Genomic DNA, 25,158 nt, shown 5'->3' on the forward strand with positions numbered 1-25,158 from the left:
TCACTTCATATAATATTTTTTCCTCTTAAGAATGTCTTGCAGAAACAATTGCTGCCTCCAAACCCGCATTTCAATACTTTCCATTTGGTTTAAAAAAAAAAAAACGTTATAAATGTCAAAGTAGTAGTTTGTGTCAGAGCCCAAAATGCCTAGAAAGCACAGATGCCTATGTTGCCCCCCTGTACTTTCTGTGAATCTTTGCTATATCTTAGCGAGCTCATACAATACCGTTCTATGAGCTGTAAATGACAGAGTACTAGGTTCTCCTTGACTTTTGGGAGATAACGTCCCACGTCAAGATGTTTTCGTCAGAATAAGGAGCTGGTGAGAGAGGACCCTATGTTACCTGGGACATTTGACTGCATTCTACCAGATTATCTCACACTGTGGGTTGGATGTATTACGCGCATTTTCCACTAGGTGGCGGCAGCACTCCCTAAAACCAAGCCCGTAACTTTGTGATGGGACAAGGCAAGCAGGGAGGCTCCAGGCCCGTGACGCCAGCGGAAGATGCACCTGAGAGCTCTGGTTTCTCGGTATCCGCCCTCGGGGAGGGCAGTCCAGGAAGGAGAAAAAGGCGAAGGATTTCGAAACCGAGAGAAGCACCGGGAAGGAGGCGAACAAGCAGCTGTGGGGTGAGAAACAGGCGCAGGAGAAGGCGCGGAGTGGAACCCACAGCTGCCAAGGGACCCGGGGAACCAGTGCACCTGTCACCGCGGAAGTCCGTCTGTCTCAGGTAACCTTTCTTCAGCACCAGGAAGAGGGTCGCTTCATAAGTAAGAATCCGCCAGCAACTACTACTCCAGGGTCCTTAGTATAACCTAAAGTGTACGGCAGCTCATTGGGTTAATGTCCCTGCTCCTAAAACCTGTGAGTGGAACCTGCAGTTATCGCCTCAGCTTCCAGTAGGAAAGTTCAGTGGGTTTCTGCGCCTGCAGCACAGATTGTGTTACTTGCACGTAGCTTGTTCCAAACTCCACAGCACTGTCTCTGACTTTAATTCTTCCACATCTCGATACAAAATCTGCCGTGTTATTGAATAATAACCCTGTCCTTTACAGAACCTTAGAACAATTCGGTTTGTAGGTGCACTATATAATAATACAGGTTCTGATTATTTTGAGCTGCGCTATGCAGTGATCAGATTCCTTCATTCATTCAGTCACTCTAAAAGGCTGTATAAACCTAACGTATAGTGTTGTCGAAACTATAAAATGCAATGTTGTCGACACCATGACGTTACTTATCAGCAGACTCTGTGCCCACCGAGCCAGTTTACCACGAACTCCAATTGTACATTACATACAATACTGAAGTGTCTGTAAATGTGAGTGAAGTGCCTCAGACCGGGCCCAGGCCCCGTGCACGCCTGTTGCGAGTTGCCTGGAAACATCCCGGGATGGGACCGAGGAGATGGTGTCCTCACTCAGGCGCAACATAACATTTTTTAAAGGAGCAGTCACCATTTCTTTGCTATTTAAATATATGACAAATAATCCGTCTATTCATGGAAACATTGAGATAACACCGTGTGACGTCGCCACAAAAGGGTAAGAAATGTCATTAGAGGGAGAGAGCCGATTCACAAATGGTAGCTATGTGTTATGGTCTTTTTGGTGAAATGTTAATCTATATAAATTACACCTTTTGGCTGTTTGTGCACAAAGACGTGTGCTTTCGGAGTCAACAATTTACGGAAAGTATGTCTTTGACCCTGCGCGTAGTGCATTTAAATATACATGACTGTCATGATGTGCTGGTGAATATCTTCCGCCAATGGCAATTTTAGGAATAATTAACTATTCCGTATACTTCAATGCCCTTCAACGAGGACAGTATGGGCTATCGCCGATAACGTGTTTATTGCATAGCTCTTGAGACCCTAGTTATGTAGCTTCTAAGCGCTGTTTAAAACATCTTATTGTTCTCTAGTGTAATACTGTTCAATGTATCCGCCTTGTTAAGATGAAAGGCTGACTTCACATTGCCTGTTTTCAAACATGTGAGCTTTTAATCAGACTATATGCAAGCAGCAGGTGCCTAATTTGTTGATTGGTTTACTAGTTTGCATATAATTGGCTGGCGTGGATGTGCTGGTGTCTGTCCTCCGTTGACACGTCTTTGAAGTGCAACTGACACTGGAGACCCTCCATAGACAACACTATTATATATAATGGAATATGATTTGTACCCTGCTGGATGTAAATGTAAATGTAAATATCATGGTACTTATAGAGCGCACTGTCACCAGACGGTCACCTTGCGGTGTCGCCTCTGCGGCTTCCTGGCGCTGATACTCATACCGCTGTGGAACCCATCCTGGCTTTCCCTGTGAAGTGTCCACTCCTGGGCACCCCCAGGGTGAAGCCAGGCATCCTTAGCGCTGTTGGGGCCGGTGTGGAGGCTAAGCAAGCTATTGCCCAGAGTTGCAGCGTGGGGCCCGTGATTAGAATAGGCACCGAGGCGAGAATTAACAGGTCCGAGGAAATTGAGCCCAAGACCCGCCGAGGCAGGAATTGAACCCTGGTCCCTGGCCAGAACTCTGCATCAGGGTCTGCCGCTCTAACCATTGAGCCACACTCCTCCACCGTTGACCATATTTTGGTATACAGGTGACTGTCGTTGGCGTACTGATGGACGTCTTAGACGCATGACGCTTTGGAAGGTAATTGCTTGACATTGACGTACTGATCAGAGTCCTCTATTAGGGGCACATTTAGATGTAATTGGCTATTATCAGTACACTGGTGGGTGTCCTCAGTAGACAACACTGTTAGATGTAAACTGACTGTGGCTTTTGCACTGCTGGATGGCCACCATTGATGACACTTTGGCATATAGTTGACTGTCATGGATGTCTGAGATGACACTTTGGAAGGAAATTGCTTGGCATTGGTGTAGTTCTCTGTGTCCTCCACTGAGGGAACATTTAGATATAATCAGCAATCATCAGCATAATGGTGGTGACCATGATGACTTACATCCCTCTTAGAGATAATTGACTGTTAATTACGGGCAGGTGACTTCGACTGGTGACAATTTTTAGATTTCGTTCACTGTCGTTGGCATGCTGCTGGAATCCCTCCACACATGACGCGTCAAGCTATAATTGACAGTTGTTGGCATGCCGGTGCATGTCTTAGATGGATGACACTTTGGGATGTAATTGACTGACATTGATATACCTATGGCTGTCCTCCACTGAGAGCACAGTTAGATGTAATTGACTATCATCGCCATACTGGTTAATGACCGCGACTGACAACACTTTCATATATTATGGACTGTTGCTGAAGTGCAGGTGTATGACCATGACTGGTGAGAGTTTTTAGATTTCATTCAGTGTAGTTGACATACTACTGGAGTGTCTCCGCAGATGACGCATCAAGATCTAATTAACCGTTGTTGTCATACTGGCAGATGACTACATACTCATGGAAACCCTACATGGAGAACACTACAAGATATAATTACCTGTTGTTGGGTATTGGTAAAGTCACTCCAATGACAGCAATGTAAGATTTAAGCAGCTGCTGCTGATGGTCTCCCGGATGTCTTCCATGGACTACACGCTGACCTATAATCGATTGTTGTTGTCATCCTGGTGGATGTTCCCACTGATGACAGTTTATAGTGAGTGCTCCTGGTTTCATGGTATTTATTATTTGTACATTTCTGCCTCTATTAATCCATATTTAGTTTCTTTCTCAACGGTTATCATCCATATTTATGTTTCGTTGGTGCAAAGATTACGTTTCAACTAGCATATTTCCACATTTATTTAGCTGATAAATTCTCACTCATACGTCTCTGTTTGTAGGATTTTGGAACTGTTGGAAGGAGGGTAGATCAAAACAATTAATTCACCAAAATACATTAGCATTGCAGGATAGGCACATGCGGCAGTCATGAGTAACAGCATGGAGATAGACCATCACATTTCTCTATTTTTCTGGATTTAAAAAAGTGGACAGATAGAAAACCAGACTGTTTCCTCTCTAGATGCATGTGTAAAAGCCAGTAAAAACGGAACAGTAGGAGTCATTTTTATAAAATAATTGACTGTTATTGGCATCCTGAGGATGCACTCTTCTGAAAGCACTGTTATTTTATTTAATTGACTGTCAGTCACCTGCTGGTGAATGTCGTCTACTGAGGGGGCGGGGGGAGACAACTAATGGGTGGAATGCTTGAATTAAACCCAGTCACTGATCAAAGTGAGGCGGCATTCCAGTCCATTGTTTGTTTTACTCAATGTGCCACTCCAAACAAGGACCACTCTCATGTCATCCACTGGCAGAACTTTTAAATTTAATTTACCAGAAGCCTGCACACTCGTGTCCTCCTTTGCCACCATTATGATATATTGACTGATTTTGATGTAATGTTGGCGGTCCGCCAATGACACCCTATAGATGACTGACTGTCGTGGGCACTTCGGATATGCGACTTCAGCATCTAAGTGTTGATTTTCTGTTGCATAGTTTGCCTTTTGTGCACATTTCCTCTTATAATACCTTTGTCGCTGTTTTTTCCTTAAATTGTCACTGTGCATGCGATTACGTAGGCGCAGAGCAGCATTTCTCATTGTGGAAATTTACACATGCGGATGATGCATACGTCGATTCAAAAACTGTTCAGAAAACACCTAATTTCACAACTCCAGCCGGTTATATATAGTTTAAAATTCCATGACCTACATAGTTGCATGTCTCACGCTGTGGTATTTCATCATCCCAGCGATCCAGGCTAAGTCACTACTTTGTTTTCCTTCTAAACACTGCCCGTTTGTGCCCTCAGACTTCTAAATTGTGGTGCTGACCGGAAATAGTTTCCCATTTACATTGGACTATTTAGCCCAGCACACTTGTAACAGTGATTTGCAGGTGGAAATTTCAAGACTGGAGTGCCTGTAATGGCCTGGAGTGAGGTGATCTCTCTCCTACAAATTCTATTTCTGAATATTGGTAATTTGATTGTTTTTGTATTATTGTATTTCTTTCTTTCACCAAGAAAGATTTTTAAGAGGTGAAGCAAGGCAATATTTATTTTGATTTATTATGAATATGTGAGTTTCTCATACTTGAAAGGCTTCATTTTAATTTCAGTGCTATTTTAGCTGATGTCCTAATTTTGCCACGTGACACATCTTTGCGTACTTAATAACACTGTTTTACATGAGGCATACATGTATCACTTCTCTGGGACCATAGTAGAGCACTGAGTGCCATTAAGATACATTTTACATGATTATAATGAATTAAACAACATATTTGTGTTGTTCATCTTTTTTGTGAGGTTGAGTCGTTTTCAACTAAATATGAATTAGATTAGTGCTAGCATTTTTTTACCAATCAGCTGTCACTGTCATTTCTAATAATTTTTCTCTCTCTTGCTTTGGATCAATGCCTGTTGAGGAAAAATAACAGCTGGTCCCCAAATATGAGTTTTGGTGGGCCGCACCGTCTGAAATTAAACACTGCCACCACAGCAGAGACAGTGCCCTCAAGAGCATTCCCATCAGTGCCGCCTCCTAAGGAGTTAGCTAGCTATAATAATGTTTCTTGCTAAGCTCCAGCTGTGCATGTCATGACCATATAACAACATGGCCTCACAGCGCCTTGAGACCCTCACAGGTGAGTAGTCGCGCTTTACAAACCCCTGATTGAATGGTTGATTGAAGGACAATAGTAGACAACCCGCCCACAACTGGTTCTCCTACACTGATCACACCCATTAACCCCTTCTCAAGCCTGTATACACACCCACACTGCACGCATGTTCAACTTCACTCCAGGTCCATTCGCGTCACACTGCCATTCACCTCTGCTCCGCTTAGTCACTTTCAGAATAAATCATTTTGTGCCTAGACATGCCTCCTGATCACTAAGGGGTATTGAATTGTATCGTATTGCAGCATTTATATAGTGCTTTATACCCCCAACAAGGCCACAAAGAGCTCTGCCGTGGATCAGGTCCTTGGTGCCCTTTTGAAGTCTATGGTTGGAAAAGAGTTGTGTGCAGTAGAGTGCTGTGCCACTGCCATCTCATTGGAGGGAGAGGAAGGGACTAGAGAGCTGGGGTGCGGGGAGTTCTTCAAAGACCCCCTCCCACACAATGGTCATCTCTTCTGATTTAGAAATGGCCTCTCTGGCCCCTCCCCACCTTAGCTGTTTTGATGAACTAGGTGGGTGCCCAACGGCGGGACGGCAGAAGATTGGGACGGGATGGATTTTTAGGTGTGAGTCGAGTCTTCTACAGGGTGGCAAATCTGTGAAGCAATTCAAACGGAAGTATCAGCCATGTAAGTGGAAGTTCTGCATGCTTTTAGAATGTTTTGTCTACTTTCCACTAGTTTTTACCCGTTTTTGTGGTTTCTCTTATGTACAATATTGCAGATCCCACGCCCACTTCCTGACCTTCGGATCTTACAGCCTTTCGAGTGTAGGAACTAGGGAGGTTTACAAATTTCTCTATTTGTCTGCATATAAAAAGAAGTACAAATAGGGAAAACAGATTGTTTTCTGTTTGGATGTAAGTAAAAAAGTCAGTAAAAACTGAACAGTAGGAGCCTTTTTTATGATATAATTGACTATTATTGGCATACTTGTCACCGTTTTTTAATCCTATTCAATCCAAGTAACAGACTCTCATATCCACCGCTCAAAATGAACTCATGTTTCCCTATACTAATCCACCACTAAACCTCTTTGTGTTCCAGCGTAGCGTGCTACTTGCCAAAGAGTGCTTTGACGCCTCGTATGGGGGAGTAAGTGCTGTACCATTACAATACAATGTTGTATCCCCCACAGACCACAATTTGCTAGACACCTTTGAGGATATGAATGATGTGAGGGTGGGTGTCAGGGAGGCTGTTGTCATGTGACTGTTATGTGGTGTGTGTTGGGTGTTACCGCCCATAATTATCCAGCCACACGCAGTGCATGGAACGAGCTGTTGGTGGCATGTGGCTGTATTGTAGGGGTGCAGTGATGTGATACTGGAGGCATCATAGAATATAATAGCTGGCAACTGACAAAAAAGCCTTTTGTTATCTGTGACCAGGACTGGCTTCAGCCCTGGTGGCTCCCGGTGCCACGTTCTTTTTTTTGTCCCCCCCCCCATGATCTCCTTTTCAACGAGTTCACTCACTACCATCCTCCAAAGTGACCTTCATCTCTTCATAGCCTCTCTCTAACATGCATTTCAGTTTTCTTATGGTGTTACTCATAGTTCACTCACATTCAGTTATGTGCTCAGCATGGTCCACGTTCTTGACAGCAGGCCCATTAACCCTCTGCGCTACTTTATGATGAGTCAAAACTGCCACTAGACAAAACTCTGATCCCTCTCCAGCGGGAACATTAGTCACCAGCCTTATCTCAACGGTTTTATTGTTGCCTGAAACTGCCAGACGCAATTAACTCTGCGGCACGAACTTTTAAAATTATTTTTAAACAGAGCGACGCCCTCTTCTTCGCCGAGGCCAGCCCCAGGTGCCGCTGCACTGGTCGCACCGCCCTAAAGCCGGCCCTCTCTGTGCCAACTGCTAAATCTCATTTGCAGGCCGCAGCATCCAGCTGGGCAATCTAGGAAAAAAGGGCGACACCAAATGGATCCTCAGGTTCCCCCCCTGTGGTCCTTCTGCCCTGCCGCGGCTGCAGACTCCTGGTGTGGATGAAGTCCACGCTTGAGGTCACTGCATAAGGCCAGACATAGTGTGGTCTGGTTGGGAGCAGAGCCAGTGATGCCAACCTCGTCTCTTCCACTCAGGAGCACAGCACGAGGGGGATCCAAACACGTACATCAGGACACTAGAGTCTGATGTCTGCTGCGCAATGCCACCGGGCCGGTCTGGCTACCGGGCGATTTGGAATGCTGCTGAGCTGGGGGCTGATTTTGTTGATGGGGACCTGCGTGTACTGAATGAAATTCGTTTTGCTTTAATTATTCCGAAGCACAGGCAAGTCTCCATCAACGAAATCAGCCCCCACTGCAGTGAAATCAGCCCCCACTGCAGTGAAATCAGCCCCACTGCAGTGAAATCAGCCCCCACTGCAGTGAAATCAGCCCCCACTGCAGTGAAATCAGCCCCAACTGCAGTGAAATCAGCCCCCACTACAGTGAAATTAGCCCCAAGCTCGGCAGCATTCCAAAAAGCCCCGTAGTCAGTCTGGCCCTGAATGCCACAGGTGTGCACCTAGGCCCTGTCATACCTCCGAGCATGTGCAGACTGCTGCCCAGGGGATATCAGGACATAACTGTGAGGACAGGGCAGGGCTTTAAGTGGGCTGGGTCCTGCCAGTGCTCAACACCGGCAGTTTTTAAAAACAGGTGCTGAGACGGTCCCTATCGGGCTCTCCATTTTTACCCTTGGGGTGGAAAAAAAAATCTTAACTCTGCAATAGTAGAACACGTCACTGCCTTTGATGTAACTTCAAAGAGACTCGCTTTTCAGTTTTGCAAACTGGGAGCACTTTACATCAGCACCAGTTACATTACACAAGGACATATGCATTTTTTTGAATCCCAGGACGTCAGGCTCGAATCTGTTGTCTCAGCTCAAAGGTCGGCTGCTCTAGCCTTACGCCACAACCTCGCCCACGGGAACGGAAGCATTTTCAATATTATATACAACAAAGTGATCGTTGTTGCTCATTTATCTTATGAAATTTACAACCAATTGACAATGTCAATAGTCCTGGCTTGTTGTAGTTGTAATGTTACTTGTTGTGTGATATATCTGGATGAATGGACAGAAGCAGCAAAATACCAGTCGGGTGGCACACTATGCTAAGCACAGATTTTTAGCTGCAGTGTTTTAAGCCACGCCCTTAATTACAGCGGCCACGCCCCTATGAGAGACCCCCAGTTTTGTTCATCCCACTTAAAGCTCTGTGAAAGGTATGCATAAATGCATGACATCATTATGCAAATATGCACCTGGAAGTCTAATTTACATACCTTCCAATCTATTCATCCATAATTCAGTGTTCATGTGACATGGCGAGGTTTGTGCTGTCAATGCCCTCATGGATATTGTGAACGCGTGTGCATGTGTACTGGCACTCACGACACAACCACGTCACTGTAGCCCCCAGCTGGCATGCGTGGCGCAATCAGAGACTGACAGAAGAAGGAAGTGACATGTCTTGCACTAGGGACATTGGCACACACATGCATGTTGTGTTTAATCCCTCTTGGTGAATATATTGTTACTAAACTCCCACAGTGCTTCATTCATCTTTGATGCCACTCACCCGTGTCGGATTGGTAGTGTGGCACTGTAGGCGTCAGCTGACTCAGGTGTTCTGTATTTAAATCTAATTCCACTTTAATGGCTGTATTGCATTTGTGCATGAAATGTGTGTTCCTTAAACTTCGCTAGGGTGTTGCAGTGTATTTTCTGCCGTGTGCCACTCCCACCCTTGCAGACAGTTTCGTGATGGATTTGTGGTCTTGCTTCTACCTAGCCATTCCCTCCAGTCTGAATCATGGTGTCTCTAAGACCTAGATCTTGGGGTTATGGCTCTTTGCTGTGATTGGCTGGGGGTTGAGTGTGTGTCTGTCTCCGTATTTTTAAGCAGTATCTGTTCTGGCTGATTTACTCATTTGTGGGAGTGTTCTGTAGTTTTTCTGGGCCTTCCTCCGACCACTCCTTTGCCACCTCTTCGAGTTTACATGTTTCTGGTGGGAGTCCCTATTTTTGATGTCACAAGAACCCCAACTTTTCACTCTTAGTCTAGACTGACAGATTATTTGCAACTGTAGCACTGGCTTGTCCAGTGTCCGCCCATAGTGTAAGTGGCCCATATCACCTACGTCTACTTACAGCCCCGCCTGCTGCTTTTGACTTCATCTGCAGTGTTGTAATCGTTACACTTTCCAACTCTATGAAGTAAGGTAACGCTTAATTAGTTCAGGGCCTAGAATGTAGGGATGGTTTGATTGGCCGGTCATTCATCCTTTAAAAGGACCATCTGACACTAAGTGATCAGATGTCTGTGAGTGATCCAGTTAATTTTTCCAATCGCACCATATTAACATTTATTCTTTTTTATGTCGTGGACGGAGCCAGAGACAGATTGTCTATTTCCCTTGTTTAATTTTTTACATTCATTGTCTATTTCAAAAGACCATTTTGAATTCTGGTCAATGAAAATCAAAGACTCGTAAATGCCGCATAGGTTCTGAAAGTGCTTTAGATGGTAACATTCTGCTACACAGCTGTACTTTACATTACATAATAATGACACTGTGTAAGCATGGTTTTACACGGTACAACAGCGCTCTAAGTTAAGGTCACATCAAAGATGTCCTCTCCAAGCTGATTTTGATTGTCAGCATGGCCCATTGACCTGCACCAGTTATTCTAACAATTTTTTTTGGGCTGCTCCAAATTATTTTGCTCAATTTGTTGTGTAAAGATGCAAGTGGAGCCAATGTAAGTGCACCAATTGGTTGTTGTCCTGAAAATGTAAATACCATTTGTTTACAAAAAGAAAAGGTGTAAGTGGAGCCCCAAAAACGTGTTTCCCTCCAGCTTCTTTGGACTCAGTTGGAAGTACATAAGTCAAAGAGACACTGAACAATCTTCAGCACGTGTGGCATGCTGGCCTAGCTTCCTGTGAGTGGTGTGATCTTTTGGGAATGTTAAAGTCTTGCTCCTGAGTTTCACAGAGACTTCCCATTCAAGACATTGGTACCAGGCACGTGGGAGATAGAAATATCTGAACCTCTTCATTGGGAACCCCAACTACAGTATTAGTTGTCAAAGACCGCCATCTTGGGTTCGCCAATCTTAATTCGACTCTTTAATTCGTGTAAATAAGAGCCCCAAACACCGTTTAGTCCAAAGATAACCGGATGTGCCACGAGCCTCTTCCAGAATATTCCAGTTGGTTCCCGGCCATGCTGTGCGCAGCCACCACGTTTGTATTTTGGAGTTGCTTTTCTGGGCACAGGTGTTCAAGGCTCGCCTGTGCATGCCGTCTGCTGAATAGCGCATCAACCCCAAGTGCAAGGCAGGCGCCGTGCACGAGTAATGCGCGATTCTACCCAGCATGCCTTTTGCTCAGGCCCTAAGCCCAATAATGCTTACCAATATTTATAAGTGTTTCCTTTTCTGGAAATTCCTTAATATTTTGTTCTTACACTGTGAGTGTTTAAATGGCTTCTCTACCACAATATTAAACACCAACATATCGTTCTACCAAAATATCTCGGCAAAACATCGAAAACAGAAATGCAGGTTTTTAATTGGTTCAGGGTACACTACCATAATATTGTCTACATTTGTGTAGGACATAATACCCTTTCTGGTATATACATACAACATAAATGTAAACAATGTGAAGGTAAAGTAAATATCACATAACACACCTATAACAGTACACCTAAAACTAAACCTTAACTATCTTTAATACTTACCTTCTGATATTATTGCAGGCAGTATGGTTGTTGTGACCTCTTACCTTGTTTCTTCCGAAACTGCACCTGTGATATTTTTGGAGCATGTCAGCTTTCTATGACTGGTTGTTGGTACACCTTATATATTATGTTACATCACAACTTCAAAATGAAGCTGATACTATTTTTTGTATAAAAGCATATTTGGACACAAACCGATGGGAAAATCGGTGTAGTCTTAAGGATTTGTAGGGCCTTGGGCGGGCAAGACATACTTGGAGGCCCCCTGTTCAGAACTATTTTTTTATTTATTTCACTTTTTCTGTTACTTGAAGCCGACATGATGTCAAACAAACTTTCAGAAATGGGGTTCACACAAAACAATTGAAATATGTATTTCCAGGGCACCCAAAAATATTTAAGGTGCCACTGGGCACAGAGAGACAGGCTCCGAGGTTGAGGCAGGAATAGAGGGGAAAGGCTGAGATATAGAAATGGAGGTGAATTAGATAGAAAATGAACTTTCCGCGGGGGCCCATTTGAAGGTGGCGGTCCTGGGCAATCGCCTGATTTATGTACGCCTTAAAATGTCTCTGGGAAGACTGGCGGCTTTGAAAGACCAGCGGGGTTATGACATAGTAAGTATATTTATTGGGGCGTGGCAGGGACACCCATAAGTCCAGTTTCTGCCTCATAAAGGCAGGGGCAGGGGCAGCTTCATGTCTGAGGCAACACGAGCCACGCCAGCTGGTGTCGTTGAAAGTCTGGCAGACACTGGGCAAAGTGGGACATGTCAGACACTTCTTGGAAAAGCCAAGGTTGGGTCAGAGTCTGTCACTTGCCAGGCTGCTCCTTGGGAGAGTCATGTACAGAGACCATGTGACCTAGAGAGTTGACTGCAGTGCCTGCATGCTGCAGAGCGAGCAGAGGGAGGGATGGACGAGTCGTTACTCAATAAACACAGACTGGCTTTTCTGGCTGAACAACTCCAGGCCACACGTGCAAACCGAGAGAGAAACCAGGGCACGGCCTTGGAAACCAGGGCACTGCTCCTGTGAGGTGAGAGGCGGGGCGGGCTGGCCACGGGGAAAACCGGGGAGCCAGGGCTGCCTTCCTAGGGGAATAACCGGAGAACATTTTGGCTCATCGAATCTTTTAATAGCAGACCTGAAGGAACTGCGCACACTATATTTTCTGAGTGACGCATGCAAGAAGTGACGCATGCAAGAAAGGCAGCTCGCGGGTCAGTGGACGAACAGACCCACTCCAGGACTTTTTGTTTGACCTCTTAGTCACACATTCGAATCCAGGTGGGCCTTCTCAGCTTTTCATCATTCTGAGGTTGGTAAAATGAATACCATTGAATTGGGTAAAAAAAGTATCTCAAATGCACACTTTATGTTAAGAAGAAGTCATAATTTTAAGCACTGTGTCAAAGTATTGGAAAACGACACACTTGTTTTGAACTGTCTGTACACCCTGTGTAGGGAGACCAGAATTTTAAAGCCAAAAAACGGTATATTTCACAAAAATAGAAGAAGGACTACAATTTTACTTCAAGCGATGAGAGCTCCTCAGCAAAGAATTACAGAACAGGCAGTAAGGACATACACAAAATGCAAGTTTTAAGCCCAGTAGCTTGCCTGTTAATTAAAATGCTTTCTTGAAACAACTGCTAACTTTCCCTGCTTTGTAAAACATAAAAACAAATCCTGCCGTTTTCAGTCGACCCTCTCCAAAAAAGGGGACATGAGCTAAATTTCTTGAAATTTGCTGGGACAGCTGGTTAAAAAGAGGGACCGTCCTGGCAAAACGGGGACGTCTGGTCACCCTAACCCTGTGGCATTCTAGTCAATCCGTGTGTGCAAACTTCTGCTCTTCAATAAATCGTTTAGGCCCATTACAAAATCATTCAGGGACTCCCTACTAACCGAGGCGAAGAGGATGTGATTCCCTCACTACATCTTTTTCAGAGCTTGTGCGAAGAAATGTCTCGTGAGAGGGTACATCTCTGCTCTTGGTGGCCTGTTAGGGTTTTAGCAGTGTGCACCCTGTGTCATAGTACCAAGTCCCTCCACATTGGAGTACAGGTAAAAGAATTGGACCCTCCACTGCCGGTTGTCGGCAGGGTGTCGCCACAGGAAAGGGGGTCGCTGAGCAGCACCCACACAACACGGGGGCTCACTTGACCCCAAGGCTTCACCAGATCCTACTTTCTGGTGATCTACCCACTGTGACTTCAATCAACTGCTTCTCAGGAACTGTAAGGGATGGTTGTAAAACCAGGGAGGTTACTTCAGCCAGAGGAACATTACTCTAGGGGCAGGAGCAAGAAGCAAAAGCCTCTTTCCTTCCATGCAGTAAATCACTCACACACCCTACCCAGACATGGGCATCGACAAGGGACCCCAGTTATGACACACAAGATGACCCAGCACCAGATTACTTATGTCCAAGGTAAATAGAGGTATTATAATATCTTATATTACAAAGTATAGCACAGTATTGAAAAGATGGCTTCTTAAGGATAAGCAATTTCAACAACTTGATTGTAGATTAATTCATTCTTTATTTTTCAAAATTCATTAAAACATGACAGGATTGCTTGTTGCCAACGCGTTTCATCCCACCAGGGACTTCTTCAGGGCTATGTTGTAGTGTTGCAACAAAAGATGCACATCAATCTTCCAGTGTTCTCATTGATGATCAAACAAATATATATTATGAACAACGAATGAAAGAAAAGGTATTTCAACGAACAGAAACAGATTCCTTTCTGATCAATCACTGAATTGTCCTCCTGATATCTCAGTATCGCGCTATCTTCACGACCATAGTGTGGTCCATTAGTGGAATTCCCAACATGGGCGGCCCTTCGTGTATACGGCTGTCGTCCGGTCGTGCAACCCCAGTTATGGGCACATGGCGGACCATTACTGAGGAGAGCCTATAGGCAGTCTCTGCACAAGAATGTGGGCCAAAAGGCCTGTATCCATGAACGAGAACTGTTGCTACCACTGACAGTCATCCAGTAGCCAGGTGAGAGGGAGAAGTAGCCAGCCTGACTCAGGGTGGAGCTATACCCTGATTGTCCCGATAAGTACTGGAAATAGGGATGCAGGAGCTGCCGCACCCCCAAAAAACCATTCCTGGAGTTCAGAAGATGAACAAGCATTAAATATGACTTTGAATTTTGTTTTAATCCTGTCACATTTGCTGTCCTGTTCAAAGAGAGAGGTCAAATGTCAGTCTCGCCTTCTGACAAATATCGCTTATTATTTTAACATGGAGATGATGGTTTTCAATTTTCTTTCTCTTACTGAAAAATGTGACGAATTTGTAAAGGGAACTACATCTTCTGGAGGGTGTGAAAGGAAAGGGTGTAAGATTTTTTTCTTCTAATACACAACAACATTTTAATACCTATAAAGTAACTGTATAAATATTTCAAAATAAATAACCACTTAAGAAAGCACCAATGAAGCCCTTTTTTTCTAAATGTGAATTGTGTTAGGCACAAAGGCTTTAATAGGATCAAAACAAGTGAAGACACTGTACTTCCGGTGATGAGCAAATAACAAATATTTGCTGAGACCCAGTTTTCGCACATTATCATTTGTGCACTACATAGTTTTGTCAGTAAAACTGTATGCCTGTGCACATTTAGAGGTCATTTCAATGGAAAATGTGCTGACTGTAAATTAGTTTAGAGATACAACATTGGTTGCAGTATCCCCAGTCTGAACATTGTTTCAGGGCCACTGCTGCGGATCTCACATTCCCTCATTTATATTTCTTTGACTAGAGATTTGGGATCTCAGTTTACCCCAACTGCTCTCATTGCTGCCCCACATTGTCAGCTTGGGTAAACATGGTTGGAGATATATTGGCCTGGTCATGGCTCTGCTATCCTAAGAATCCCCACAAAGTCATTTCTCAACAGGAAACCTTTGATTTGAGCTGCCTCTGTCCTTCCTACTTTTGCTATCCACCTGCACTGAATTCTTGACCCTCAGTCCTAACATTTGACCTCTGTGCAAGAAGGCTCCATTCATATGTGTTCATGCTTTCTAACTCACTTTCCATACACCTTTATCTGACATCAGCAAATCCAAGCCCTGCATCACCTAGCTTTGTCAGGCCACTTCGCCTGGAAACTAGGGCAACAGGGTAACCCTTTGTTACAAGTATTGTTTGTTGTCAGTGGAAACTCAGGAACCAGATACTTCTGCAACTCACTGCAATGCCAAGAACCTCCTTGACTCTCACAGGATAACGAGGAGGAGCAGTCGAGGCATATTCATGGACTGAGAGCAATGTAGGTTAAGAGTCTCCGATATAAATAGCAAATGAATTGCGCGCAATCATTTGGATCTTCAAGCTTCTCTCGCATACAGTACCTTCCCAAAGCATCCAGCAGCAGTTAAAGCTTCATAATCCACACAGACCAACTACAGTTAGGCATCAAAAGTGCCAGCTTCATTCATGCAGAACTGGTACACCACGAGCAACATAGGTGCAAGCTTTCCTCACACACAGAACAGTTAGGGCCTGATTGTGATGTGGTTAGGAAAGCATTCCCACCTAGGTTCTGATTCGGATGTGGTTAGGAAGGCCTCCTAACAGCATTTGCTCCTTCTAAATCGGATCAGGAACGTGTCTTCCCAACCGAGGGCCCAATTATGATGAGGTTAGGAACATATGCTCCCATTGAAGTCAATGGGAGTCTAACCAAATCGTATCGGGAAGAATCCGGATTCATTGTACTCCGTCGGTTGGACTTTCCCGATCCGAGTGGGTCGGAAATCATTTCCAAACCGATTATGTTGGGAAGCTTTCCAACCCGCATCAGAATCGGGCCCTTAATCTAACAGCAGTGCAAGCTTCCATCAGATGGCACTAATACCACACACAGTAGTAGTGCAGTTCCGTTGGTTTCCCTCACACATTAAACATCTGCAGCATGTGAAACAACAGTGTAAGCTTCCCTTGCACACAGAACAAATACAACACATGCTGCAGAAGTGCAGGCTTCTCCCACACACAGGTTAGGTGTAGCATTCAATGCAGTACTACAAGCTTCACACACACAATAGATACTGCATGGGATTTTATAATGACTGGTACGGTGATTTGGACAGGGAGGCACCTCAGGACTGCATGGGTGTTACTACCTTGAGACTCCCTGGGGTGCTGTAGCACTCCCAGCATCCGTGACATGCTCACTAATAGACGGGGTTGTAATTCATGCCATGTGTGCAGGGCGGTATAATTATCCTTGTCTCATTCTTGGAGGATTTGCTTTGAAGACGTCAAGTTATTTTTGATATATGCTGTGGTAGAATGGGCAGAAATGTTATTAATCGTACAAAATTATTTTTTGTAATTAAAGTGTCTGTTTCTTCATTCATAGTGTCCTCACCAGGGGGGCATTATTGCAGTTAACCATACTGTAGAATCCTTTACAATCCATGGTAGGTGGGAGAATAGGCTAGAGGCCTATTCTAGGTGGGCATCTATTCTAGTCCATACCCTAGGCACAGGTCACATTCAGGAGCTAAGAAACAGGCCCCACTGATTATTTCTTATGTCTTTGCAGACCAGATGAAGGCAGAATGGATATGTAGATGGAATGAAGCCCGCCATTAACAGTCAAGAAGAGGACCTGCAGTCATCCCAAACACAAGACGCACTGGAGGAAGTTGTTGGACATAATATTGGCTTACAACACAGGATCTGAGTTTTGGAATGGGAAGTTACAGTAGACTGCTGGACTAAACCACTGGAGTAAACAACAGCTTTAAAATCCACTGTTGAATTTAAATCCTGCATTTTAACATTGCATGGCAGCCTTGGGTGAAATCGATTGATGAGAGTGCTGGAGAACAGCAGTGACCGAGAACATTGGTGTAGAACATTGGATGCTACTTTCAGTTGGTACTGAACATTGAATCAGTAAGTTGGGCGGTACGGTGGTCTAAGGAAGTTGGAGTTCAACACTGAAGTAGAACATTGGGTTACAATTTTGGGTTGGAGTAGAACTTTGAATGAGAACATTGTAGTAGAGCATTGCACAAGACCATTGGCTAAGAACACTGGATTAGAGCACTAGAGTGACAGCTCTGCACCCTGGTGGATTATCATGGTTGATTTGTGACGAGGGACCATGACTTCCATGAAGACTGACTTCCCAACATCCCGAGATCTAAATCTCTTTACAAGAAGTCGAAGGGAAAAATTCCGTAGGACTGGGATGATTTCTCCGAGTATGGAGGAGCACTTCTATCCATTCATTCTAGAGCGGCAGGACTCCTACACTGGAGGGGATCTGGTGGGAACTGTCATGGAGGAAGAGGAGGAGGACCCTGTTCTGCTGCTTCAGAGGAAGGAGAAAGATCTACTGCTCGCTGCCGAGCTCGGAAAGGCTCTTCTGGAACGTAATGAGGAGCTGGGCCGGCGCAATGAAAGCCTCCTGGTGGAATTCACTGACAAGATGGAGGTTAGCTGTCTGCATTTTCTTTTATTTTTTAGGCAATGTTTGTGTTAGTGTTTTAAAAAATGAGACCCATACAGTAATGCAGTGGTATGTAGAAAGCTGTATGTCAGGATACTGAGGGAAAAAATATTGATATGCAAAACTTTTGTGGCCTAAATATCGAGTACCAAAATATATTGAAAGCAAGTATACAAAGCTAAGTATATATTTACTATTCCTAACTTCACCTCTGTATAATGTGTACCTTGACAATATGTATATCATCAAGGTACACAGAGGTGGAGATCTGTGTAGAAAATCTATACTAAGCTACATGTTCTTGCCTTGAACATACTTTTTGTGGTCAATATTTAGCCCACAATATTTTTATAAATCCATGTTTTGCCAACTATATTTGGTGAATAATATCTAACCTCTATGGTCAGTATTCTGGATTTTATATTTGTTTGCAGACTTATGTGGAACACCTGATATTCTGACTTACAACCACAACATCCTTGATCCTGAATAATCAGGCTTTCCTTGAGACCATGGGACAGAATCAGTAGAGCTGAATGTGGTGGACACCGCAGGCTCAACTACATATTGTGGCCACCAATCCCTTTTAGTATTAACAGACTGCTTTTTCACATTCGATACAGTGACCATCCTACCCTCCTCAGTGGAATGAACCACAACGCAACACCTAAGGGGACCAAATCTTGGTGGTTAGCATCTTTTCTACATGCCCGCTTCTCTATGATGCGGTTTGGGTGTCAATATACTGATGACACGAGGGTGGATTGTGGAGAGCCTTAAGCGATCTCTGCTCTACCTATGTTTTTTTAACATTCATGTAAGTCCACTACTTAACCGCAGCGGCAATTCCAGCGCGGTGCAGCGGTTTAACAGAGTGGGCGGGGCCGAGTTGGCCAATGTACGTGCGCAGCACTACGGATGTAGTGCTCACGACGACCATTGGCCGACGAATGCAGGGAAGGGGTTAACGGTGAAGTAAACTGTGAATCCAGTCCCACGCAGACGATACACAAATGTTGCTGGAAGTCAATGGATGTAGCTCTGAAGAGGATAGCTTAATGGAATACATCAAAGTATGCAAGAACCCGATGAATGGAAATTGGCTCCAGTAGAATGGAACTACTACACAACGAGACCTAGACTATAAAAGCACATGTAGAAATTCCACCCTTATTTAGGATATTTCGTTTGTTGCTCTTCGTTAGCAAACCTTACTCCCCCTTCTTAAATATTAAACGGGGTAGCCGAAATACCTGAGGGTAGTGCTAAATTCAAACAATTGCCTGATTCTCATTCACCAATAAAATACAGTTGAGAGACCAATCATACCACACTTAATCTCGTGTCCAACATATAAAGTGCTAAACCGAAAAAAAGTGTGCAAGAGCGAGATGGCGCCTCACGGGCGCACCACCAAACGGGGACCTGACTGGTACTCGCCAGGACAGCCCTGTTGTCATCATCGGTACCATCAAGCTCAGAACAGAAAATCGTGTCCAAATACACAAAAGATTTGTGAAAAAAAGGTGCAGTGAGCATAAAGCAGAAAAGTAACCACTACAGTGTCAATCAAAACATTAAAACACTCATAACACAACACAGACAGTACAATTTTATTCAATTTCTTGTGTTGTGTATGGAAGAATAAAAGGAAAAAGTAGATATGGTTATCACCTATTTAACCACTCATACTTTTACTTGCCGACATGTTTCATTGCCTGGTAACTTGTAGGCAATTTCATCAGGGCGTCATGTATATTAAAGCCACTGCAGATGGACCCACACGTCTTCACAACCTCATATGGCCATAGGTGCTCCTACCAGCCGGATGGAACACGGTTGTAATTTAAAAGACATGAAAAATCGCTAGAAGTCGATAATTCACTTCTCCCCTTCGAATTGCGGACGGTAGAGAAGCGGCCGCTGTGTCTCAGCTCAGCTCAGAAGTGAATTATCGACTTCTAGCGATTTTTCATGTCTTTTAAATTACAACCGTGTTCCATCCGGCTGGTAGGAGCACCTATGGCCATATGAGGTTGTGAAGACGTGTGGGTCCATCTGCAGTGGCTTTAATATACATGACGCCCCGATGAAATTGCCTACAAGTTACCAGGCAATGAAACATGTCGGCAAGTAAAAGTATGAGTGGTTAAATAGGTGATAACCATATCTACTTTTCCCTTTTATTCTTCCATACACAACACAAGAAATTGAATAAAATTGTACTGTCTGTGTTGTGTTATGAGTGTTTTAATGTTTTGATTGACACTGTAGTGGTTACTTTTCTGCTTTATGCTCACTGCACCTTTTTTTCACAAATCTTTTGTGTATTTGGACACGATTTTCTGTTCTGAGCTTGATGGTACCGATGATGACAACAGGGCTGTCCTGGCGAGTACCAGTCAGGTCCCCGTTTGGTGGTGCGCCCGTGAGGCGCCATCTCGCTCTTGCACACTTTTTTTCGGTTTAGCACTTTATATGTTGGACACGAGATTAAGTGTGGTATGATTGGTCTCTCAACTGTATTTTATTGGTGAATGAGAATCAGGCAATTGTTTGAATTTAGCACTACCCTCAGGTATTTCGGCTACCCCGTTTAATATTTAAGAAGGGGAGTAAGGTTTGCTAACGAAGAGCAACAAACGAAATATCCTAAATAAGGGTGGGATTTCTACATGTGCTTTTATAGTCTAGGTCTCGTTGTGTAGTAGTTGCATATTGAGTGGAGGGCGACCTATTGACTAGCTTTTCCCTCTAAAGCTCCTCTTTTCTTTAACTCCAGTAGAATGGAGCCAAGATGCGGTTGGTATAATTTGGAAGACATTTGTAGGTCTTCTGCCAGGAGTCTTTGGACAGCGGCAGGTGAGATGTAGGGGAACACTTATGATGGCATTACTAGCCACTCAAATTACCAAAAGTATATTCTTTCATCTCCTGAAGAAAGTTAGTCACTTTATACTTGGACACCCCAGTCACATTGTGGTGGTGGGCTAGTGGTTAAGGTTAACTTATGAAGTGGTGCAGCAGTCAATTCAAGATATTGTCAAGTGACATTTCTCTTATTGGTTAGGGTGAGATGTGTCTTTGAGAATTACATGTTGGGTGCACAACAATACACCCTATCCCTGTATATCATATTGACCAAAAGTTATATGATCTTGGAAAAGTCAACTCATTACCCTGTCTTTCGTTCAGTTGGACCATGCGTATTGACTCAATGGGGAAATAAGTGTGTGCGTAAAGACTTTCACAATCTCACGCTGTACAGCTGGTTGTGAACCTCATTCTGTACTCAAGGTAAACATGTCTGATTCTCAAAAGTGTGTGGCAGAAGACACCATTGTCTCGTCCTTCAGCACACTTCAGAAAGAGAGGACTTATCTGTGCTGTGGCACTGAGCCAAAGCTCACATAGGCTGAGGCAAAGGGACTTTCACCCCAGGTGCTCCCTAGGCAGGCGGAAAAGGTTACAGTCTATGTTGTTCTTGGCAACTTTCGTTTGTCCTTTAGCTGAATGTATGGAGCCACCGTAACAGTTGGTTTAATGATATTTACATAAACAAGCAAAAGGAAGTGGGAAGAGGAGTAGATATATCCGCTATGGCAAACAAGGTCACTTTGAATTACACAGCTTTGCCCAAGACAGAGAGGTGTGGCGTAGTGGCCAAAGCTGCTGACTCCGGAGATTGGGGGTCACGGTTCGATCCCCGGCATCAGCGGCTGCTCAGCTCCTCATGATGTGACTCTGGGCATTCTCTCACATAATCTCCCCGATGGCCCCCAGGGCTTTGAAACCTTAAGGGGTGATCTGTTCGTGCTTTACAAGTATGGATAAAGATGTCATACTCCACCAGCGTGGTGTCACAGCAGAGGAAAACGTATTTCTGGAGTAGGAGGAACAGCAAGAACTGTGAGTGACCCATGATTGACACCAACCAGGAGAAGACTGTCCTTTTCCATTGATGATGTCAGTGGGATCTTCTGGCCACGTGCTTTTAATTGGTTATGAAGAGAAACTGAAAAGGGATCCTCAGGGGAGGAGAGCCTGCCTTATTCTCTTGTGAGGGTTTTGGAGAGAGAAAAGAATTAAGAAAGAGTCTGTACGGTCTCATGCAGGCTGATTGTCAGGCCATAGGAGGTGGGGAAGTTGCAATTCTTTCCTCCTCACCCTCACAAAATGGCTGTGTCTTTACGATGGAGGTCCTGAGGGTCGTTCATGCAGCCATCTCATGATGGAGGTTTAGGAGATGGGTGGTTCCCCAGACTACTGAATGAGTAGAGGAAAAACTCGCCATGCAGGGCTGGGCACGCTGTCCTCGCATGCAGTTCCCATCCGAGGATGAAGGGGAGCGCGTGGAGGGCCGACACCTTCACTATCGACCCCAATCAGTTATTCCGTTCCTGATTCTCCTGGTAATTCCTCACATCCCAAGGGGATTCACCTGGAGATTTGATCTGTTTTTAGCAGCTGATGCACCTGGTGGAATAAAATAGATCTGCAGTGTTGACCAGAACGTGGCCTTTAGTTGCTCCTGTTGGCTCCACCAAATCTAAAGGGTCCTCGTAATCGCGCCCATGAGAAGACCAGGCCAGAGACAGATACTGTATTTTATGGTCTCCAGTACCTCATCATAACTGAAACTTTAGGTGAAAAGGAGGCAAGAACTCCATCATAGGAAGGTGACAGGGCAGGTCAAAACAGAAGTGCGCGATAGACAAGATATAAGTGAATCTCATTCCTACCCTTAAAATTAGAGTAAGGTCTGGGGACTTCCTAACTGTCCACTCCCCTCACAGCTTGTGTGAGATTTGCCCTCCTGATGGTATAGAAGGTCACCATTTCCACTCTCCCATCCATCCACACTCCTCCGAAACCAATAAAGTTATACCAGTGAGTTGGGTATTAATAAACACCTGTTATTCAGCGCCAGGATGCCCCAAGGGGTGAACATGCACATTACAAAAACACCTTATGGTACAAAACGTTTGAGGCTCATGGCCCACCAGGAAATGTTTTATAGCAAACTCTCTAGGCTTAGTAGAACATTCGAACCACTAATGTGAGCAATCAGAAGTGCCATCCCATTTCCTCGAGCAGGGGAGGCTAAACGTTAATAACAAGATATGTATCAGTATAATATCTTGATCCGTTTCTGGCCTGGGGGTCACCAGGGTGTAGAAGGCGTCGTTCGTCTGACTCATTCTGCCCTCAAGAAAGCCAGACTAAATGCTCATCTCAAAATTGGATAATTGCAGTTCTTTTGAAGTGAAGGACCTTAGCTCCACATTAAAGTGTGTTTTTTTTCACACCATGTGGGGCCAACCCTTAATCTTAAGAAGGCCGGTACTTCTTTCAGGCAAGTGAGAGGTGACATTCCCTTCAGCTTTAGAGCTTATAACACCGAACTGGTGTTATAACGCATCATCATTCAGCTTTGGAGGCCTGGCTTCAGCGTTTGAGTATTCTATTGTGGTTTGCCCTCCTGTTAGTTTGAGTATTTTTTTGTCGTTTGCCCTCCTGTGAGTCTGAGTATTCTGTTTTGGTATTCCCTCCTGTGAGTCTGAGTTTTCTGTTTTGGTTTGGCCCTCCTGTGAGATTGAGTATTCCGAGTTGGTTTGCCCTCCTGTGATTTTGAGTATTCTGTTTTGGCTTGCCCTCCTGTGAGTTTGAGTATTCTGTTTTGGCTTGCTCTCCTGTGAGTTTGAGTATTCTGTTTTGGTTTGCCCTCCTGTGAGTTTGAGTATTCTGTTTTGGTTTGCCCTCCTGTGAGATTGAGTATTCCGTGTTGGTTTGCCCTCCTGTGATTTTGAGTATTCTGTTTTGGTTTGGCCCTCCTGTGAGTTTGAGTATTCTGTGTTGGTTTGCCCTCCTATGATTTTGAGTATGCTGTTTTGGCTTGCCCTCCTGTGATATTGAGAATTCTGTTTTGGCTTACCCTCCTGTGAGATTGAGAATTCTGTTGTGGCTTGCCCTCCTGTGAGTTTGAGTATTCTGTTTTGGTATAACCTCCTGTTATTTTGAGCATTCTTTTTTGGTTTGGCCCTCCTGTGAGTTTGAGTATTCTGTTTTGGTTTGCCCTCCTGTGAGTTTGAGTATTCTGTTTTGGTTTGCCCTCCTTTGATTTTGAGTATTCTGTTTTGGTTTGGTCCTCCTGTGAGTTTGAGTATTCTGTTTTGATTTGCCCTCCTGTGATTTTGAGTATTCTGTTTTGGTTTGCCCTCCTGTGAGTTTGAGTATTCTGTTTTGGCTTGTCCTCCTGTGAGATTGAGAATTCTGTTGTGGCTTGCCCTCCTGTGAGTTTGAGTATTCTGTTTTGGCTTGCCCTCCTGTGATTATGAGTATTCTGTTTTGGTTTGCCCTCCTGTGAGTTTGAGTATTATGCTTTGGTTTGCCCTCCTGTGATTTTGAGTTTTCTGTTTTGGTATGCCCTCCTGTGAGTTTGAGTATTCTGTTTTGGCTTGCCCTCCTGTGTGTTTGAGTATTCTGGTTTGGTTTCCCTCCTGTGAGTTTGAGTATTATGTTTTGGTTTGCCCTCCTGTGATTTTGAGTATTCTGTTGTGGCTTGCCCTCCTGTGAGTTTGAGTATTATGTTTTGGTTTGCCCTCCTGTGAGTTTGAGTATTCTGTTTTGGTTTGCCCTCCTGTGAGTTTGAGTATTCTGTTTTGGTATGACCTCCTGTGATTTTGAGCATTCTGTTTTGGTTTGCCCTCCTGTGATTTTGAGTATTCTGTGTTGGTTTGCCCTCCTGTGATTTTGAGTATTCTGTGTTGCTTTGCCCTCCTGTGAGTTTGAGTATTCTGTTGTGGCGTGCCCTCCTGTAATTTTGAGTATTCTGTGTTGGTTTGCCCTCCTGTAATTTTGAGTATTCTGTGTTGGTTTGGCCCGCCTGTGATTTTGAGTATTCTGTGTTGATTTGCCCCCCTGTGATTTTGAGTATTCTGTGTTGGTTTGCCCTCCTGTGATTTTGAGTATTCTGTGTTGCTTTGCCCTCCTGTGAGTTTGAGTATTCTGTTGTGGCGTGCCCTCCTGTAATTTTGAGTATTCTGTGTTGGTTTGCCCTCCTGTGATTTTGAGTATTCTGTGTTGCTTTGCCCCCCTGTGAGTTTGAATATTCTGTTGTGGTTTGCCCTCCTGTCAACGGATTTCTCTCATAGCATCACGTGATATCTCTCGCAAGGTTCCACTCTCCTTTCCATCTTTGAGGACAGAGGCGGTCATCAATTTGAATTAAGACA

The 25,158-nt window shown here is 44.3% G+C and overlaps 1 protein-coding gene across 1 annotated transcript in view; it reads left to right on the top strand.

Moving 5' to 3' along the window:
* Positions 1 to 512: 512 nt before the first annotated feature.
* Positions 513 to 25,158, top strand: part of BICDL2 (BICD family like cargo adaptor 2) — a 152,079-nt gene continuing 127,433 nt past the window's right edge. Inside the window, exons 1-2 of the mRNA XM_078652895.1 lie at positions 513 to 736; positions 17,009 to 17,908. Coding sequence (XP_078509021.1) covers positions 17,576 to 17,908 — 333 coding nt within the window. The 5' untranslated portion in view covers positions 513 to 736; positions 17,009 to 17,575. The remainder of the gene's footprint in view (positions 737 to 17,008; positions 17,909 to 25,158) is intronic.

The sequence above is a fragment of the Lissotriton helveticus genome, chromosome 7 (assembly GCF_964261635.1).
Source record: "Lissotriton helveticus chromosome 7, aLisHel1.1, whole genome shotgun sequence".
NCBI classification, from domain to species: Eukaryota; Metazoa; Chordata; class Amphibia; order Caudata; family Salamandridae; genus Lissotriton; species Lissotriton helveticus.